Consider the following 21,794-nt stretch of genomic DNA (forward strand, 5'->3'; position numbering starts at 1 on the left):
CTTAAACCGCATAAACACATTGCATTACACCAAATAATGTTCTTTTTAGCAACGTCATATGACCCCTTTAACTTATATGCAAGGCTGATACATACAGGCTAATACTGACACCAAAAAGTTTGAATACCAAAAAGTTTCATTAGACTTGCAACTTATGTCAACAACAAAATATACAGAAAGTGTTTTTTCCTCCCTTAAAGGGTTAGTTCACCCAAAAATGAAAATTAGGCTGTGTTTTACTCACACCTGAGGCATCCTAGGTGTTCGCTACAGAAGGTTTTTTTTTATGGATGAGCACTTTTTATTTCACTTCTTTTGGACTGAAGCACTGCAACACCCGCTGACTACAATGATAGAGCTTGGAATAGCCAGGACAACTTTTAATATAACTCTGACTGGATTCGTCAGAAAGAAGAAAGTCATTTACACCTAGGATGCCTCGGGGGTGAGTAAAACACAGCCTAATTTTCATTTTTAAGGGATTCTTAACTACAATTATATGGTTAGATGTATTTTATGATTTCATGTAGAATTATATTTTTCCATCTTTCAGCAATTCTGTGAGACACTGTTGGATACTAACTGTAACTTGCTTAGTAGCTCTGTCTTTTTTATTAATGTCTCTTTTATTAAAAGTTTAAAACACTGTTACTTTCCGACATTAAAAATAACTGGATATAAACAGACATGATAAATCACTAAGGCACTTCCAAGCAATCAGTAACAGCAGATTGAGTCTTGGAGATGAACCCGATAAACAGGCAAATCCCTCGAGCCAGGGCAGAAAAGGCCAGGGATTCCCATGAGGGGAAAATGCTGACAGTAAGCAATATGCCACCTTAATAAATGGCACCAGCGCTGGCCATGTGAGTGAAGGACGGCCCAATGGGATGAGATATCATCATTCCGTTCACACCCAAACGTCAGCATGGAATTCCTGTAATGTTCAGATGCCGTCAGGCTCCCAGAGGAATCTGGGCTCACGTTCCACCTCGTGTGTGACTGTGTAATGGTACATGCATGGAATTTAACATGTTTTCAGCTATGACAACCCTTAGGCCCTCAAATTTCAAAGATCTTAATATGGAGCCGAGACCTGTGGCGCTGATAATCTTCAATGAAAGTTACTCTCTGCTTCTGTGCAGTTGTGTATATAATATTATAAGAGTATTTCCCGTGGCTAAATAAAGCTCTGATGAGTTTACCTGCTAGCATCTCCGTTCGGTTTATCGGCTCATATTACAAACTCATGTCTAGCAGGCAGCTTAATACTTTCACCATCCCCTGTGTGTGATAGTACCTTAAAAAACTCTTGTGTGTGTAATAGTGGGACAAATTCGTACTCATTCACGTACTAAGTATGTTTTGGCACAGTTGATTTGCATGTGAGGTCACATTCCTTCTTAAAGGGATAGTTCAGCCTAAAATTATATCGTTTACTCAGCCTCATGTCATTGTGTGAATGTCCGGGCTGCCTTTTTTCCTGGACAGCAAAAAGTGAATGAGAATTGAGCTATCAAGTTCCAAATATAACAAATAAGTAGAACTGGTATTGTAAAATGAAACTAAAACTTTGAAACAAAGCTGAAATAAAATGAAACATAAATATTAGATGAAAAACTTCAATGGGACTGACTGGAATAAAAAAGTACTAAAATGACTGAAACTAAAATCGATTAATCGCGATTAATTGCATCCAAAATAAAAGTTTGTGTTTACATGATAAGTGTGTGTACTGTGAACACATGCATATATTTAAGAAATTATTAAATATATGCATGTGTGTATTTATATATACATATATAAACAGTACACACACAACATGTAAACACACACTTTTATTTTGGATGCGATTAATTGATTTGACAGCCCTGACAGAAATATTTAAGAACTAATACAAATTACGAAAGCATACAAAATTACAGAAATGTAAACTAAAATTTAAATAATTTAATATACTACTAAATGCATTTAAAAGTACACTATATATATATATATATATATATATATATATAGTATTAATAATGAATAATAATAGTAATATATACTAATATAGTATAAATAAGCGCAATTAAAGTCAGTTATATGATTTCAGGAATTAGAAATATGTACACTAGTCATCTGAACTGTTTTTATTTATAGATATCATTTTGTTATCATTTTTATTATTACTTATTTATAGACAACAATAATAACAACAATAATAAATTGTAATATTTTCTAATTCGTTTTTTTTTAATTACTGTTAAAAAGGTAAAATGACATTCATAAAAAAATATATCCAAAAAATGGGCTGGACCTTTAAGATTATTATTTGGACATTTAAGATTATTATTATTGATTTACAGTAACTATAAGACCTTGCTACCAGTGAGCTAATGTGTTAAAGCTAATATAGCAATGGCCTTTGAGCCAGAGGTGACACAGGCTGATATATGGGTGATGATAGCTTCAGGTGACAGAAGGAAGACTGCCAAGAGATTTTCCTTTAAATGATCAGCCTCTTAAACATTCTTATCCCCAGTAAACATATTCTAACGTGACCTAAATGGACCACAAGATTATTTGCAGCAACACCTAATTGCTACATTTAAGGTGAAAAATATTTTTGTCGAAACAAGCCAAGAAACACCTGCTACTGGAGCTCAGCAGGTTCGTAGTGTGAGACGGTGCTAAGTTGCTGCTGACTTCGACACCTTTAGCTGCCGCAGATCAAGGCTTCCTCCATAGAAAGTGAATACGACTACAAGGCACTGCGCCAGTTCTCGGGGTTTGATGGTCACCGGTTTTAGCAGGGTGTCAGTTGAGTTTGATGAGCATGTTTTTGCTGATAGGCGACCATGGCATGAAGCAAGGGGGTGAAACCTGAGAGTGGAGATCCGGAAGGTTGGAAGGTAGCATGCTCTGTTCCTCTCCTGACTCTTTCTGGATTACGATTACAGGCCTTGATTAAGACTTTCCCTTTTTAGTAGCAGACACCGTCTGGTGTCGAGTCGCGGTCGGATCTGCTGGTAGGAAGCCTTGAAGTGTGTCCTGCTCAACATGAAAGCTTTGGTTTTGGGTGTGAATGAACATCAAAGCAAATCTTCTTGAAGGTAATTTTAATGGAGACTTACGTTCCTATCAATTCTGAGCCAAAAGCTTAATTTTGAGGCTAAATTTGGATTTTTAAAGCGTTTTTGTAACAAAAATGGGTATTTTCTTTTCTTTACCTGTACAAAAACATGATCCTTAAAGGTACATTCAGTAATTTTTATGTTGCACTATGCTGTCATCTTGGGTTTATAGTGGCACCTAGTGGTGTGGATGAAGCATTATGCAAAAATGTTTAAAAATGGATACATTTTAAATAAATGACATTTATGTTTAAGCAGTAAAATTTCATGGAAAAAAGTGATACATATGAGTGATAAAATATAATAAAAAAAGCTGCTTGATTAAATTATTAAATTTATAAATTACTAATTTCTTTAGTAGCAAAACTACAAAGTGAAAGAAAAAAACAAAAACAAATATTGACTAAGGTGAGAAATTAACCCGCTTTAAGTATGTGAATGCTCTGTGCAAAGTTCAGTGAAATTGAACACAGGTAAATATCATTCCTCGACAATTCCTAAATTGGAACGCCCATAAATCATGTAGTATCTGTAATAAACTGATACTGTAGCTGGTATGTTGACATACGCAATACAAGTGAACATTGTGTGCATCATGTCTCAATCGTCTCAGTACACAGGATTGGGAGACACAGATGTTTTACCCACAGATGCAGCTGAAACTGTATCCAGCCCCACGAGTATCCCTCGGGACTGCCAGGAACTATAGCTAGTATTAATAGCCCTCCAGCACTTTCTGAAGAACTGTATGGAAAAAAACATGCCCTGGTACATGCAATTTGTCATTAGTCTGCATTAAAATCAATCAATAGTCAGTTTTAATGAAGAGGTATAAAATATCGATCTAAAAGCGGAGTGCTTCTTTGGCTGATTCATGCATTTATAACAGGCAAACGGGTGAGTGGTTAGAAAAGTTCTTTTAGACTTTGTTTAGATTGATGATCAATAGCAACCTTTCTTCTAAAATTGTGGTCACATTAGCAAAATTTTACAGGCAAAGAAGTCACTGTCAGTAGTGTAGCAATGTATGAAGCATAGTTCACACAGATGTCACTTCAAATCCAAGCAGTCAATGCTGCAATTTCATGAACCAGCTGTAAAATCTGAACCAGTTGTGAAATCTGCACGAGTAGAACTTCCTGATCGTATGGATTCCTATTCAGTGTTGGGGAGTTACTAGTTACATGTAACAAAATTCCGCAATTTAAGTACAAAATAAATGTAACTGTAATCAGTAAAAAAAGTGTAATTAAATTACAGTTACTTCTGAAAATGTTAACGATTACAAAGGGGGTTACATCTGAATTTTTTCTCGCACGCACGCACACAGGATTTCTATAATAAATTGCAGTAACTGCTCTAAATTATGAGATGCCAATGTTTCAGAAGCTTAGGACACAGAATAGGACACGTGCTTATTCGATAAGTGTTTTATTTCCTATTTGCGTTTATGTATATGCTTTATTTCCCCCTGCAAAGATTTCATTTCAAAAACAGTATCATTGCTATTAATCTATTTCTTGTTATGATTTTATATCATAACAGAAGAAGGATTTTGAAAGTCTGAAAGTAATCAGTGTTGAGTACTACTGTACGGTTATCCCTGCTTCGTTTAAATGTTTGAAAACGATTAACAGTTGAAAACTTTAGACATTTGGAAAAGTAATCAAAAAGTAATCAGTTACATTACTTTAATAAAGTAATTGAAATAGTTACACTACTTATTACATTTTTAATAAGGTAACTTGTAATCTGTAACCTATCACACTTCCAAAGTAACCCTTCCCAACACGGTTCCTATTGTAACGAATGGATTTCAACAGTGAAAATTTGCAGAACAACATTAAATGTTACCACACCATAACAGCTTCAGATGCTTTTTAGTTGCTTTATCATTACAAAAAAAAGTTACATACTTGGACCAAACCAACCCACAGCTTCTGATATTTACAGAAATGTCTAATTCTTTGTTGCAACTGTTTTTGCCCACCTAAATTGAACTGTAGGCATTTAATGCAACGATAAACATAGAGGTGAGCTTATTTTCCTGATGAATTGAAGGAATTGAGTAGTTTATGTAATTGTTTTTTTTTTTGTAAAAATTAGAGCACCCTTCAAATATTGTTATAATTCCTCTATACTACTACTACTACATGTGATCCAGGTCGTTTTATATTATCTATCTGAATAATTTACTTAAATCTCTAGCTTCCTTATAAGCATATACAGTAGTGAAGACCCCTTACAAATCATGGTTACCCTTTTAAAAGCTACATGTGGTGCCCTCTAGTGAAACATCACTCTATCTTTGTGTTCTCTTGATATATTGGAACTGACATTTGTGTAAAGTTAATATGCATTTATTTTAGGTATGCCCACAAGTGGGAAAAAAAGAAAACAAGCAATAAAGGTTACAAAGAACCCAAGAGTTTATTTCTTCTCCAATGAAGACTATTCAGAGGAAAGCAGGAAAGAGTTTACCAGACATGTACATCCAGTGTAAATACAAATGTTCGATAAACAAACATCCAGTCACATTCAGCACATGAGATTCACTCGGACTCCAATTTACGGTGGTTGTTCTTCTGCAAAGTCTATTAAACCCAGTCGTTGGGTGGCCGTACCAAATGTGATTGTGACAACTGTGCGTTACAACCAACTAAACAGATAATTGACTGAAACGTAAAATGACTTGAATAGGGAAATACACGGAGTCAAAAAATAATACAACACCCCTCCATGCTATAGCCAACAACTTCCTGGGAACAATAATCATATTCTTAAAGCTGGATGAAGAATGTGTTATAATGCAAAATAGAAGAATAAAATGTTTCAACAAGGCATTTAAAAATCCATGATTTTTCAGCTTCTTCAACATTCACCACAGGCAAAAAAATGCTAAGGTCCAGGGATCAAAATAGCCTTTTGTGGAACACAAATGTCTGTAAACAGAACTGTTCTGGGGCAGAAACAGCGCGCAAACAATACACATTTATTTGGCAAATGACAATCATTGGTGGTCAATTTTTTCACTTTTTTTAGAATTGAATGTTAAAAGTAGTGCTGTCAAACGATTAATCACATCCAAAATAAAAGTTTACATAATATACGTGTGTACTGTGTATATTTATTATGTATATGTAAATACACACTCATAAAGTATATATTTTAAAAATATTTACATGTATTTACATGTACATATTTATATTTATATAAATTATATATAAATATATTTAATATATAAATATAAAATTTTTCTTAAATATATACATGCATGTGTGTGTATTTATATATACATAATAAATATACACTGAACACACCAATTATGTAAACAAAAGCTTTTATTTTGGATGCGATTAATCATTTGACAGCACTAGTTAAAAGGTTAAATTAATAAACAAAGGTGCACTATTTATGCGTTTCACAAATACATACTTCTGCACAGACAATATTAGCATCATATTTATTCTAACTAAATGGTCTTCCACTATTTAAGTGGCTATATATTTAGAAAGCCCAAAAGTGCTATTTCGTAAACTTGGTAAACAGCATCCAAGGAGTCCAGAGTCTAACTCCAACAGACACATACTGACTCAAAACGATATAAAAAATAAAAAATAAAAAAAAGTGTCAAATTGCTCTAAAGAACAAAATAAAATAAGGCAGAATAAGACAGGTGAGAGACTAGGCTTAAAACGGATAGACCAAATGAAAAAGCAACAGTGCAACTTAGCACAGCACATTTTGAAATGCATCAAAATTAGAAAACCAAGAAAAGTGCTGGAGACCTATAAGCCAAAAAATCATGACATACTATACAACTCTCCTTTCTTAAGAAAGAAAAGCCCTGCTTTTATACCAAAAGGAGCTATTGAAGGCTGCATATTCAAAAGTTACAAAATAAAAATGTTATGCATAAATGAGTAAAACAGTGTATTTGGAAGTAGAACTTTTATGTAGCATGTTAATTTTGGAGTTCCCTACGCACACTTTTAGAAAAATCATAAAATACTACATCCATTACAGAAATTAGTCTGTGGTTCTTTTTAAGTAATTACATCTTATTTTGGGGTACAATATTAGTAAACGAAGACATTTCTCGAACCAGTGCCAACATACTCAAAAAGGCATTAAATACTTCAATAACCTCAGGGCTCAATGACGAGGAATGAGAATATATTACCAAAAGCAGCTAATTCTGGTTTAGTTTGAACAGTCCTTAATTTGTGCACATTCGTTTTATGGCTAAGACTGGTGATATTTTTGTGCTTTAATTTAAAAAAATGATTAAATGACAATTCTGTCATTATTTATGCACTCTGATGTTATTCCAAACCATGAGTTTCTTAAATGACTATTCAGTATGACATTCCTCTGCAGAATACAAACGATTTGAACCCCATTGACTTTCATTGAATGGACAAAAACAGTTAAACATTCTGAAACATTTTCTTTTGCATCCCACAGAAGGAAAAAAGTCATATTGGTTTGGAACAACATGAGGGTGAGTAAATGGTAACATTATTTTCATTTCTGGGTAAACTATCCCCTAAACAATTGATTTTCATTGTAAGGAAAAGAGCAGCTTGGACATCTGCCTAAATATCTCCTTTTGTGTTTTACGAGTTTAAAACAACATGAGGGAGAGTAAACGGCGAAATTTGTATTTTTATGTGCACTACTCCTTTAAAATATTAGGTTGTTTCTAGTTAACACAAGTATCACAAATACTGAAGAGAAAATTGGCGCGCCCCAAGGAACAATGTGGCTGGCAGTTACGAGCTGCTTTGCGAATATGGATTTCAGTTAACGGTTAAGTCTGTTCCTTTTCCCCCTAAATCACATCTAAAAGCTCTCAGCAACACTAAGTGCAGTGTTTCTTTGTGCAAGGCCAGCGGTGATGCAATTAGGTGAAAATGGCGGTAAGTTCAGAGACGGTTATATGGTCTGACTATACACAAGGATCACACAAAGCCCTCCAAGAGACACAAAGGAGTACCAGCTCCTGTTCTGACACACAATGAACCCCTAACCGTATAAAACAAGACCCGTCCTGACAAACACTTGTGTAAGATTATAGTACACTGTTTGAGAGAACGTTATATAAAATACTCCTCCTAATACTCAGGTAGAATCTAAAAGAGAATATGAAAAACAGTTTCTTTGCGGTTTTTCCTTCATTTTGGGTTGGAGATGGGGTGGACGACTTCTGGAAGTCATCATCTCCGTATAGGGGTTTAGGATAGTGCTACATTAAGGTTAGGGCTGTCTTATGGACTACCTTATGTCATATGTTGATCCAGGTGAGACTACGTCTCTGGGTTTGTCACTGTCGTAGCTGTTGTGGAATTCATGATCTTCATGTACTGAGTGTGAATGGCATCGAAGGCCTCGTCCCGATGAATCATGGCACCAAACACTAGAGGCTGTGGACAAGACAAGTGACAAAATTCTTAGTGTGCTTTCACATTGGACAATGTCTGACATCAGTATTGGGTTCACCTGGTTAGCATAAAAACTCAATTTGATGCCTGATTTGAAATCCAGTAAAATCATTTTAAGTGGTCTTAAATGTTACAATTAACATCTTTGATTATGTCTCATATCATATCATATAACCAATGCTATAAATGCAGTTTCTCTTCAGTTATTTCAGTTAGTGTGCAAGCTAAACAAATAGCCTACTTGCTGCTTCTTTAGCTACAGCGGTGAACAGCTGCTGCTAGTCCTCACTGAGGGACTAGTGCTGATGACACAAATGTACCTTGATGTGGAGCCAATAATAAAATGTGCAAAGGAACCTGGCAGGAACTCTGGTTCACAGCAAGTGTGAAAATGGCCTTGAAAAAACTTAATATCCTAATATTAAGAGCCAATTATATAATAAAAGTAAGAATACCACAGAAAAGCTACCCATGTAACTTTTTCTTTATTTGAATTAATTAATTTAATGAAACCTGTGTGCACAAATTCTTGCTAAGAAAAGAGAAGTGAAGACTTAAATTGTTACAAAAAAAAAATCTGTTTCAAATAAATGCTGCTCTTTAGAACTCTGTATTCAAAGAATCTTAACAGTAAAAGTATTAAGCACAACAGTTTTCAACATTGAAAATAATCAAAGTTTCTTGAGCAGCATATTAGAATGATTTCTGAAGGATCATGTGACACTGAAGACTGAAGTAATGATGCTGAAAATTCAGCTTTGCCATCAGAGGAAAAAAATAATTTTTTAAACATTAAAATACAATACTAATTGTAATAATTTCACAATATTACTATGTTTCCTGTATTTTTGATCCATATATATACATATATATACTGTATATAACACATACACAGATATGCAGTACCTTTAAAGTGGATGGCGTTGTAATTGAGATCCCCATCCCAGATCCAGGCAATACTGACAACACTTTGTACTGTTAACAAGAGTGGAGAAATGCAGTAAGATACTAAGCATTCAATAAAAATAAGTCAACGAACATCAAAAAACATCTGGCAGACCTTCTGAATATCCGTGATGTCTTGGAGCTTGATGACTTTATTTTTCTTCGAAGACGTCGCCCGGGAGCTGGAGCTCTCAAAACACAGGTAACTAAAAACACAAAACACACACTTTTATCATAAGGTACTATGCTGGCCTAACAATGCCTATAGGTCTTATACCTTAAGTACGATAAAACATTTACACCTTTGTTTAGAGAAAATGTAATTTGTAAATATTGCCATTTAATGCAATGTTGCTGATTCTGAAAAAGCCCCAAAAACAATTAATTTGCAAAACAGCAAACAAAACAAACAAAAAAATACTGCTATTTGAACATCTGAACATGCATACTTTTCTGTGACGTAGAGGACACCATTGCGGATGTAGTCGGTTGGCATTTTTCGGTCCCTGTTGATCAAGCAACATCGCCATCCGTTCTCGCACACTGCGAATCAAATCACACATTGTTTTACAGTTAAACAACAGCAAATGCATATGAAAATGTTCAAAGGCTAGCGTAGTTTCTCTTCCCACCTGGCAGGGGGCGCTCATTCTCTGACAAGTTGAAGACTTCATGAAAAGGCCCTCTTTTGGTGTTGTAGGCCCGTCCGCTTTCCTCCTCACGGCCAATCCCGCATGACATCCCGGCCGACTGATTACCACGTGCCACCACCGGCTGGATCTGCTGTGAAGAACAAGCGAAACTATTTATTTAGGAGCAGGACGTGTAAGTACAGCCCCAGAACTGCAAGGTTCCTGTGAGCCTTGGAAGGATCAATGCTATCCTTTAACGCCTAACCAGATAAAGAACAGAATTGATCCTAGATCAGCACTTGAGGGCCCCAACAGCAGCACCCATGTGTCAATCGTCATTAAACCAGTGTATGTTATTGAGCCAAGCAGCAGTGGTGACCTAGCAGAGTGAATGATGTTCAATGGCTCAGCTGCATGTGGACTCCTGAGATCAGCTGGTGCCAGAATCAGTTCTCGGGGGTTGGATGCCAAACACTAGCGAGGGATGCCTGGGGGGTGCTGAGGACCAGTGCAAAGCTCAAAGCCGGAGTTAAACAGCCACGTATCATTGGTATTACCACTCACCAACACATTAGCAAGATATTAGTTTATTTATGTGTTAGAAGTTTGGGGCTGAACAAGACCGATGTCATTTGAGAAAGATTTATGGGCATTTCTTCAACTATGGGCACATTTAGGTCGATTTTCCTCAAAATGAACAGAAGAACTTTATGTTATACACCATAAAATTATTTAAAATATAAATGAATAAATAATTCTAATTTTATTCAACTTTGCAATGCTATCATGATTTATTTTTGCTATATTCTTATTTGCTTGTGAATAGATTTTATTGTTTTAAAATTAAAAATATAATAGTATTATTATTATATTAAACTGATAACAATAAAAACATTAAAAATAATTAAAACAAACTAAATCTTAGCATGACAAATAATAAAGATTAAAAATTGTTGTTGGAATATATTTAAATATTTTAAATACAATTTAAAATTAAATCCTTTGATACATTATTATTATTATTATTGATCAAATATACTGAAAAGACTGAAAAAACAAAAAACTATTTTAACATATATTTGTCTTACTAACACTAATACAAATACTAGTACTAATAATAATAATATAAAGAAAAAAATCAATTTTATACATTGATTATATCTGTTAATCATGTATGTTTAATTTGTTGGTAGAAAAATGATATAAACTACTATTTGCTAAACATACAAGTCAAGTGGCCACAGTTAAAGAAACACCCTTATATTTGCAGAAAACTATTCTTCATCGTGCATAGAGAGTACGTCTGCAAATACAACATCTGTAAAAGAAATGCTGACTAACTCTGACACAACTTGACTAAAATGTAGCTTATTCAAGGCCAGCGCTCAAACATGACAAAAACCTGGATCCAACATTACTTAAAGGGGTCATATGATGCGATTTCAATTTTTCCTTTCTCTTTGGAGTGTTACAAGCTCTTGGTACATAAAGAAGATCTGTAAAGTTGCAAAGACTAAAGTCTCAAATCCAAAGAGATATTCTTTATAAAAGTTCAGAGTCAGCCACACCTACCTAAAACGGCTCGTTCTAACACGCCCCCACATATCTACCTCACTATGTGGGAAGATTTGCATAACGCCGCCCAAATGTTCACGCAAAGAAAGGCGCAACTTTTAGTCTCACTGTAGTTTTGTTGACGCTGCAGCCATGTCGTGAAGACACTGTGTGCTTCGTTGTGAAAGCGAAACTACTTTGTTTGGTCTTCCAAAAGAGGACGATATCCGCTTCGTCATGCCTAGAGCTGATCTGTGCTGGTCGCTGAGGGAATACATCAACTTTCACCGTGGACGAAGCGGAATCCAGCCCGGGGTCCGTCACATGTGGTTGCCGCTCATTCGTCAGATCAGCGCACGCTAAGCCGGGGCTTCGGCTCACACTAGCCCGGCCTCAGCTCACTCTAGCCCGGCCTCAGCTCAGCTTTGTAAAAATCGACGCGTTTCAGAAAGGCAGGGAAAGTATGTGGAAAATAATGTGTTTATTTTTATTTCATTACACCAAATACACAAAATAATGTTCTTTTTAGCAGCATCATATGACCCCTTTAAATAACCACACTGAAAGTAAATGTATGCATATATCATTTGTTTTCTAATATAATTAATCTGATCTCGACTTAAGCAACTGTAAACTAGCTTAATTAAAAACGACACTGTGACCACACCAGAAGAGCCAAGCTTTTCAGAGTTTCCAGCTACCTACACAAGACATTTATATAATCATGTGGGGGGGGGGATCAGAAAGTTGTGTTTGAATACAGAGATGATTGTTTCCTTTTATTTCTCAACAAATGTCTCCATAAATTAGCTAAAATATGTGAAAGCTTGACTTCTCTGATATAGTCACTGCTTCAAAATACTATTAGGCCTATTATACTACGCTATACTATACAGCAGAGAAACTCTCAGATATAAACCCTGCATGTCACACACACTCACACACAGAAGATCTACACTATCTATCTGATGACGATGGATCAAAAACATCTTGGAATGTTTCTTTACATTCCTGTTGACGTTTTGGACAAATTAGTGAGAAGATGCATTATGAAATCAACAGTTTTTGATCCAATTGCCAACAGATGTTTTCATTGTCATATTGCATATTCCTGACAATGCACACACATATATAAACACACATATGCAGGACCAGCCATTGGTGGCAAACACAGGCACTGTTGTCAAACCAAAGGCCACACTAGATCCCTACCTTTTCAAACCCAGACAGCTGAGAGAGGGAAAATAACAGAATAAACATGTGACAGACCATCACACAAACCAAAATCCTACTATTAATTAACTTTATGTATCCTCTGTTGCCTGAATTTTTTTTTTAATAATCATACAGTCATCTTTATGTCTTGATCTGTCCTCTATTTTGTTTATTTATTAATTTTTTTAAATCTCATTTGGCATTATATTTAACTGATTTGAAATGTGTTACTTGTACCAAGGTAAAAATCTTATTCGATATAAACTCTAGTACTATATAATATATAGTAACATATGTAATATGTTACTACATATTCTTATTGGCATCTTGGCCAAGTCACTCTTGTACAGGAGTTGTATCTTAGTTAAATGAAGGCTACTAACTACAAGAGGAAGTCATTGCTCATTTTCAGTCATAACTGACGAGTTCCTCCTCGCAAAGAGACAAAGAGGAATCAGGATTAATATTTTACAAGCTTTTCGAATGGGAACAATGAGAGGGCACACGCACACAGTTTCACTCACCCGTCTGCTCAGAGTGGCACTGTTACGCTCTTTGAGTTGTGGGTCTGTGGGTAAATTGGTCCATACAATGTGGGGTGTGTCATACTTGTCCCTCAGTTTGGGGCAGCTTTTGAAGATGAAGTCGATGATGAAGAATTTGATGCCGGCATAGACACCTAAAAATTTTGTATATAACAACAAGTGGAAATTAGAGACTTGAGCCCCCCCCACAAAACTGAAGTTGAACATCAAAACAACAAAATTGTCATTGTTGTCACGCGTCAAACTGAATTTCTCACCAATCATGAAGCCCAAGAGTTTATATGGCAGCAAACAGGAAGTGATGAAGGCCACCCACAAACCAACATACAGTTTCTGTGTGATTTCAGGCTGCACCCACATGAACAGGCTGCAATGAAAACACAATCATATGTAACAAAAGCATAAACAGTACATATATGCATGTAAATATATATAAATAAACATCCTTTTAACAGGGCAGTACTACCAAAATCTTATCAATATCATGGTATGCATATTTTACATTAATTATATATTATTTTAATTTTATATTAATTTATATAAATTGTCATTACATATACATAAACATTACAATCTATTTCATAATAGTATTTGTTTTTCACAATAAAGCCAAAATATTTGTACAAAAAACAAAACAAAAAAAAACTTTTTTTTAAAGGGGTCATATGATGCAATTTAAATTTTTCCTTTCTCTTTGGAATGTTACAAGCTCTTGGCGCATAAAGAAGATCTGTAAAGTTGCAAAGACTAAAGTCTCAAATCCAAAGAGATATTCTTTATAAAAGTTAAGAGTCAGCCACGCCTACCTAAAACGGCTCGTTCTAACACGCCCCCACATATCTACATCACTATGTGGGAAGATTTGCATAACGCCGCCCAAATGTTCACGCAAAGAAAGAAGGCGTAACTTATTCTCGCTGTAGTATTGTTGCCGCCGCCGCCATGTCGTGAAGGCGCTGTGTGCTTCATTGTGAAAGCGAAACTACTTTGTTTGGCCTTCCAAAAGAGGACGATATCGCTTCGTCATGCCTGGAGCTGATCCCTGCTGGTTGCTGAGGAAATACTACAACTTTGCGCTGTGGATCGCCGGATCGGCTTTCACCGTGGACGAAGCGGAGTCCAGCCCGGAGTCGTCACATGTCCTTCCGGACGCTCCTTCGTCGGGAATAAGACAAAAACGCGGGTTAGAAGATGAATTCATGATGTACTCGCTCATTATATACATTTTGCAAATTTTGAACACAGAAAAAGTTACATAGCGCTGCTTTAAAGTAATCCAGTCAATTCAATAATTTAGAAAAGGAAATGAAACTTGCTCTCATTTAATATTCTTTTTTTAATTTAGAACTTATACAACATCATATAAAATAATATTAAAATACTGTTAATATACAAGTTAAAAGGAGACTATTTGTATTGAATCAGCTCAAAAAAAGTTAAAAGCAGAACTGAATGACGTCTCAACCATTACGCAGTCATACCACCTGTTCCCACAACTCAGTATCTAACATACTCACTTTTTAATCTTTTCCAATACATCTGCCATCTTTCCAAATAGATTCTGTGAATACACATCACTTGTGCGTCAACAGCTTTATGCGTGAAGCAAAGCAAAAGGTGTCTTTATTGCACTATTATCACAGCTAGAACAAGGCTACAAATCCCTTACCTGTGCTTTCTGTGCAACATCCAACACTAACTGAAACTTCTCTGAGACGGTAAGATCTTCCTTTGGAGGTTCCTAATAAAAACAACGAAGCATTAAGGTTTTTTCCCCCAAGAAAATTGTAACAAAATGATGTTAATGATTCGAAATGAGGCTTATATTTACCACTGGTTCGGAGACCTCAGGCACAATGCTCCACTGTATCCTCCAACCTCTAAAAAGACAGACCAGAACAGTTTTAGTATGTATAATTCACAAACAATATAGCAAAAATAAATAAATAGTTTGAAGCCAATTTTTACATTATAGGATTTAAATGTAACGTTTTATTTTTTTTATTCAATAGCAAAAAAAAAATACATTTCAACATCTCTTTTTAAATTATTTGTTAACTGCATTTAATAAATCATTTTAGGCTAAATAATAATTAAAGGGATATATAATTATAATGGCATTCAACCAGCACATGGGTTTGTGAACTAGTTGTGAATTGAACTATTGACAGATTATGTTGGACGTACTTTGCTATGAGGTAATTCAAGGATAACCGCAGAATGGCTAAAAATAGAAACATGGGAATAACCCAGCCATGCCAGGCAGCATTCATATAGATCTGTGGAAAAGATGAGAGAGAAGAAGACATTAAAATGAAGGATGGCATGTCGAGGCCATGTTAAAACCATGTCAGCCACCATACAGAAAAAAAGTGGTGTCACTAGTCATCTACACTTTTGTATTTTAAGATTAGCCTACTTTTATAACACTGACCTACTAAACATTAAACAGTGTAACTGGTCACGTTAACGTATTACTTTAACCCGAGGCAGGGCTTTTCCGTGTCTGGTGATGTACAGATAACTATGAGCTTGGCGACATGTTTTATTTGTTTTCATTATGGTAGTAAAACAGACACTTTGGACCGGGTGGCTACATAAACATGATGAATAGTGTTTGAGGGGGTTGTGTGGGTCGTGCTCACAATAAAGGCGATGGCTGATGTGTAGACAGAGTGGCAGCTGGATAAGGCAGAAAGGTTCCTCATGAAGTTAGTTACAGGCTTAGCACCTCAGTTTCATGCCCATGACACAGCAGAGGTGATGAGAATTAAAACAGAGGCTCATTGGGAATTAAAATGGGGCTGTAATCGGTTAAAATATCTAGTGCTATGGCTTGGAGGGGTTTTTCTGGGATGCGGAATGAAAACACTCACTGAGTCGTCTCATATTTTCAGTTAATCTGCAAAGAGGAGAAAAGAAAATTAATTATTTAATGAGATCCGTTGGGAGGGTGAAATTATAAAGCCAGAAATAGCATGAAAATTGAGAGTCTAAGCTGGGCTGACTACAGTAGAGGCTGTCCTACACTTCGCTAAAATATACAATATAAAAGTATAAAAGGATATAAAAATAAAGTCTGATTGAAAAATGGGTTTTTATCACCCCAGCTTTAAAATTGCATCCGAGTCATTGCTATTATGCAGCACATTTTTATGGTTCCATCTGAATATATTGGACAAAATATGAAAGTCATGTTAGCTTTCTTTTCATAAACATCACAATTAACTGAATTATAAATCATTCAATTCTCTCTTATACAAATGATATTATTTCATTTTACTATATTATAAAATGAATGGAATGGGTCTGTCCAGGGTTAATTTTTGTTTTAAGTCTGGTGTACCTTTCTCATAGAAATACTTCTTTAAAATACTCCATAAATTACAGAGCACTACATAACTGGAATGACCCATCCATGACTTGAATGGTTCTCTGTTCAACCTCTCTTCAAAATCTGTAAATTATTAATCTAAACAAACCAAAGGAGGCTTTGTTTGGGCTGGATACCTTTTAGCACTTAGTGGTTCCTCAGTCTCGACTGTATTTTCCTCAGGCTTAAAGCGGAACTCTTCCATATAAACACCAAAGCGCTCATAGAGCCATTTCCACAGCCGAGAGCTTAAGGTCTCCTTCTGTTTGTCTCCTATCAGTTCACAAACAGAGCAAAACCTCAGTTAAAACATGAGCATCTACTACATACAATGACTATAATATTGTCAGAAATCAAATTGTGCATTACCACAAACATTAATCCATGCAAGAATTGCACTAAAAAGAAAACTGCTCACAGAAAGTGAAACTTCCAGTGCAGAGAGATATTTAGGTTTTAAGAATGGTGTCCAAATGAAAAGGAAGCCTGGGTTGGCCTTCTTTGGGGATGTATAATTACAGGTAAAATTAAATATGATTGCTGTACACAAAATAATAAAATTCAACAAAATATCTGAAGCATGAATGAAAGAGATTGTCAAAAGTCATCAATCAGCTGAAGTGATGGATAAATTATAATCATGCTCCTCAAATGAACTACAGAATAAGGACACTGGTTCTCATTCACTAATAAAGTGTTCTTAACCACACAGTACAAAACTGCCACACAATTTCAGGCAGAACAGGTGCGTTTGCAATTCAATTTGCTCATCTCGTTCTAATGTTGATGAATCCGGATTATTCTAAATGAGGGACTGTGTGTCCGCAGCTAATAATTACACAACACACATCCAAACCATCTCTATGTGAGAACAAACTCACACAGCAAGAGTAAAGCCAAATGTGTCATTCTCAAAACCAGATGAAACACAAATACATCTTATTTAGGTCTAGACATGCGGTCATGTTTTGGACCACCCAATGTTACTCAATTCATTCACCAAAAAAGCCTGCATTTTTATGCAAATTACAATATAATTATATAAGACTTATTGTAGGGTCACTTAGTTGTTCATGTTCTAATAATATGGTGTATATAAAAATCTATTCACCTTATGTAGCTTTCCTTTGCTAAATAGTCTATATGCATATTAGTACTCCGTAAGAGAATAAGAGACGAATGTGTTGAAAAAACAACAACGTAATGAATAAGCCTGTAGGGGTTAAAACAGCAACAACAGGCAAAAGTGAAAATGATAAAGTATTGATGTTAGAGATTAAAATTTCCATATGAATGTGCAAGTGAGTCTCTCAACGATAGACCTATAAGGAGGAGGATGAACTGAGCTTTACCTGTTCCATTGACAGAAGTGACTTGTGGTTTTGGAGGTGGAGGTGGTGAATCTTCTAGTCTGGACCAAGCACACATATTGCTTTACTTGCAGTATTAACAACAAATAAATACATAAGTAACTAAAACTGAACATAATGAAGCCAAATGTAGTTGTGGGAAACTTTACTGTGGAAGAGCATCACCTCTCATACCTGGATCTGAGAATTTCATTCATTTTCTGCTCAAGATCGACTCTTTTTGATTTCTCTTTCTCCAGCTCCTGCTTCAGAGTCTCGACATTTGTCTCCTCTCGGAGCTTCCTCAACTCCTCCTCTGTGGGCAATACACAAAGAAAAACAGTTGGTTTAAATGCATGATTGAAAGACTGAAGAGACTGCTGTTGACTTCAGGAAACGCAGTGGAAGTCACACATAAATCAGCAGTGGCGTGGTTTCACTGGAAATGTTCAGCATGCTTGAGGCTTCTGTCACAGACATCAAATACACAAGTGAAAGAAAGATGAGTCAGCTGATTATTGCTGCAAAATAAACCCTGACAGCATGATCAAGATCTTGTATCACCCTCTTTAGGTTTATTTTGCAATGATGACTGGCTAAATGTACTTTATATTGCTTATTATATACCTCTGCATATAAACAAACAAACACAAAATATTGATTTTATATCTATAAAAAGAAAGACTGCAGAGTGATGAAAGCACCATTATAAAATGTATCTGACATCACAATGGTGCATTTGCCCAATCAGAATCAAGTATTTCTGTAATAAGAGTGCTGTATAATGAGATATAATATGATCATATCAACATCCAAATGTAACTAAAGTTAAAAATAATCAGCACATTTTTTCCCACATTTTCTGTGCCAGCGCTGGGGAAAATTCATGGCCATGGATAGTATGGTAAAATGTGTTAAAACCAAATAAAAAAACAAAAGCACAAAAGCAAACAAAATGAAACCAAACTGAACCAAACCAAAACATGAAAAAAACAACAACATGAATAATGAATAAGCCTGTAGGAGGTCAAAACAACAACAGGCAAAAGTGAAAATGATAAAGCATTGCTTTTTAGAGACCAAACCAAACAAAACAAAACAAAAAACAAAATCAAAATAAAATAATAAACAAACAAACAAACAAACAAACAAACATCAAAACATTAGAAAAAACAACATACAAAACAAAAACCAAACCAAAACAAAAACAAATAAAAACATCAAAACATAAAACAAACAAAAAACAAAAACAAAAAATCATTAAAAAAAAAACATAACACCAACAACATTAACCAAAACAAAATCAAGAAACATAAAAAAAAAACCCAGCAAAAATGATTTAAAGCTGCTGAAAGCATTTTAAATACCGTAAAAAAAGAATAAATCTCTGTACACAACAAATATTAATCAGAGTGCAGCCAGAGTGCATCCGTCACTCAGAAAACAAGGAGCTGGCCTCCTGCCACTTTAAATGACACTTAATCAAAACCCTTTCAATATGCTGTCATAAGGAAAATCTAATGACTAAATATGACAATAACAGAGATGTCTGCCATTCTGCTAATAACAGAATTCAAATTCTGTGGAAACCCGTTGTGCTTTCTGCAGAATCCTGTAGTTGCAGGGCTACACAAGAACAATGACATCACAAAGATGACACTAAATTAAGTGGTCTCACAGGACAGGACACTCAGCAGAACAGCCAGAGGAGGATCTGAAAGACAGCACAGGACAGATTGTTCTTTATCTAACAAACACTCCTAAAAACACCTTCACAGCATGTTTTCTGAAAACACCTTTCTGCCTCTCATGCACAAACACAACAGTCCTGATCGAGTAGTTTTTCCACCTGCCCTCTATCGCATACAATACCTACCTCAAGGTTGCCTGGAACACAAGCCCATCTTCATCTATAATTCAGCAGTTCCTGCATCTCCCACAGAGGCGCTATAGTCATGATAAAGACCCCCTGCCGCTAACTCAAGGGCAGGTGTGCTAAAGAGGAGACATCTGAATCCAGATGATCAGTGCAGACCCCAGGGGCCGTCGCTAAACCCGGAGCTAGCAGTCAACAAGCTGTTTCACAATGTTAAAACAATAGACTGAAATGAATATTTTTAGCCTAATCTAATCTCTTATATTCTGCTTCATTTAACAGCCTGTTCAGAGGGTTAAGCAACTTGAAAGCATGCAAATTAACATTTTTCCAGTTGGATGCCACAATTTTTTATTAGTTTAATAATTTAAAAGACTATAATATATATAATGTGATAAGCTGTGTAATGAGAAAAATATATGACTCTTCAGTTTATCTAAATGTAATGGAATAAGCTGAAAATAAAGACATTTATGATCATGCTTACATATAACCTGCACACTTTTTTCTAGATTTTCTATGCCAATTGAGGGGGAAATTCACTAGAATAGATGTCATGATAAAATGTGTTAAACCACACACACACACACACACACACACACACACACACACACACACAAGAATAAATCTCTGTACACAACAAATATTAATCAGAGTGCAGCCAGAGTGCATCCGTCACTCAGAAAACAAGGAGCTGGCCTCCTGCCACTTTAAATGACACTTAATCAAAACCCTTTCAATATGCTGTCATAAGGAAAATCTAATGACTAAATATGACAATAACAGAGATGTCTGCCATTCTGCTAATAACAGAATTCAAATTCTGTGGAAACCCGTTGTGCTTTCTGCAGAATCCTGTAGTTGCAGGGCTACACAAGAACAATGACATCACAAAGATGACACTAAATTAAGTGGTCTCACAGGACAGGACACTCAGCAGAACAGCCAGAGGAGGATCTGAAAGACAGCACAGGACAGATTGTTCTTTATCTAACAAACACTCCTAAAAACACCTTCACAGCATGTTTTCTGAAAACACCTTTCTGCCTCTCATGCACAAACACAACAGTCCTGATCGAGTAGTTTTTCCACCTGCCCTCTATCGCATACAATACCTACCTCAAGGTTGCCTGGAACACAAGCCCATCTTCATCTATAATTCAGCAGTTCCTGCATCTCCCACAGAGGCGCTATAGTCATGATAAAGACCCCCTGCCGCTAACTCAAGGGCAGGTGTGCTAAAGAGGAGACATCTGAATCCAGATGATCAGTGCAGACCCCAGGGGCCGTCGCTAAACCCGGAGCTAGCAGTCAACAAGCTGTTTCACAATGTTAAAACAATAGACTGAAATGAATATTTTTAGCCTAATCTAATCTCTTATATTCTGCTTCATTTAACAGCCTGTTCAGAGGGTTAAGCAACTTGAAAGCATGCAAATTAACATTTTTCCAGTTGGATGCCACAATTTTTTATTAGTTTAATAATTTAAAAGACTATAATATATATAATGTGATAAGCTGTGTAATGAGAAAAATATATGACTCTTCAGTTTATCTAAATGTAATGGAATAAGCTGAAAATAAAGACATTTATGATCATGCTTACATATAACCTGCACACTTTTTTCTAGATTTTCTATGCCAATTGAGGGGGAAATTCACTAGAATAGATGTCATGATAAAATGTGTTAAACCACACACACACACACACACACACACACACACACACACACACACACACACAC

The 21,794-nt window shown here is 35.7% G+C and overlaps 1 protein-coding gene across 1 annotated transcript in view; it reads right to left on the reverse strand.

The window, feature by feature from the left end:
- Positions 1 to 6,738: 6,738 nt before the first annotated feature.
- LOC107661490 (GRAM domain-containing protein 4-like) overlaps positions 6,739 to 21,794 on the reverse strand; it is a 31,036-nt gene continuing 15,980 nt past the window's right edge. The window contains exons 4-19 of the mRNA XM_016451103.1: positions 18,369 to 18,489; positions 18,177 to 18,235; positions 16,962 to 17,097; positions 16,322 to 16,353; positions 16,097 to 16,182; positions 15,639 to 15,730; positions 15,283 to 15,331; positions 15,121 to 15,192; positions 14,969 to 15,012; positions 13,709 to 13,818; positions 13,431 to 13,585; positions 10,138 to 10,285; positions 9,955 to 10,048; positions 9,621 to 9,711; positions 9,467 to 9,535; positions 6,739 to 8,542 (exon numbers count right to left, since the gene is read on the reverse strand). Coding sequence (XP_016306589.1) covers positions 8,426 to 8,542; positions 9,467 to 9,535; positions 9,621 to 9,711; positions 9,955 to 10,048; positions 10,138 to 10,285; positions 13,431 to 13,585; positions 13,709 to 13,818; positions 14,969 to 15,012; positions 15,121 to 15,192; positions 15,283 to 15,331; positions 15,639 to 15,730; positions 16,097 to 16,182; positions 16,322 to 16,353; positions 16,962 to 17,097; positions 18,177 to 18,235; positions 18,369 to 18,489 — 1,475 coding nt within the window. The 3' untranslated portion in view covers positions 6,739 to 8,425. The remainder of the gene's footprint in view (positions 8,543 to 9,466; positions 9,536 to 9,620; positions 9,712 to 9,954; positions 10,049 to 10,137; positions 10,286 to 13,430; positions 13,586 to 13,708; positions 13,819 to 14,968; positions 15,013 to 15,120; positions 15,193 to 15,282; positions 15,332 to 15,638; positions 15,731 to 16,096; positions 16,183 to 16,321; positions 16,354 to 16,961; positions 17,098 to 18,176; positions 18,236 to 18,368; positions 18,490 to 21,794) is intronic.

The sequence above is a fragment of the Sinocyclocheilus anshuiensis genome, unplaced genomic scaffold, assembly GCF_001515605.1.
Source record: "Sinocyclocheilus anshuiensis isolate Anshui unplaced genomic scaffold, SAMN03320099.WGS_v1.1 scaffold491, whole genome shotgun sequence".
Lineage (NCBI taxonomy): Eukaryota > Metazoa > Chordata > Actinopteri > Cypriniformes > Cyprinidae > Sinocyclocheilus > Sinocyclocheilus anshuiensis.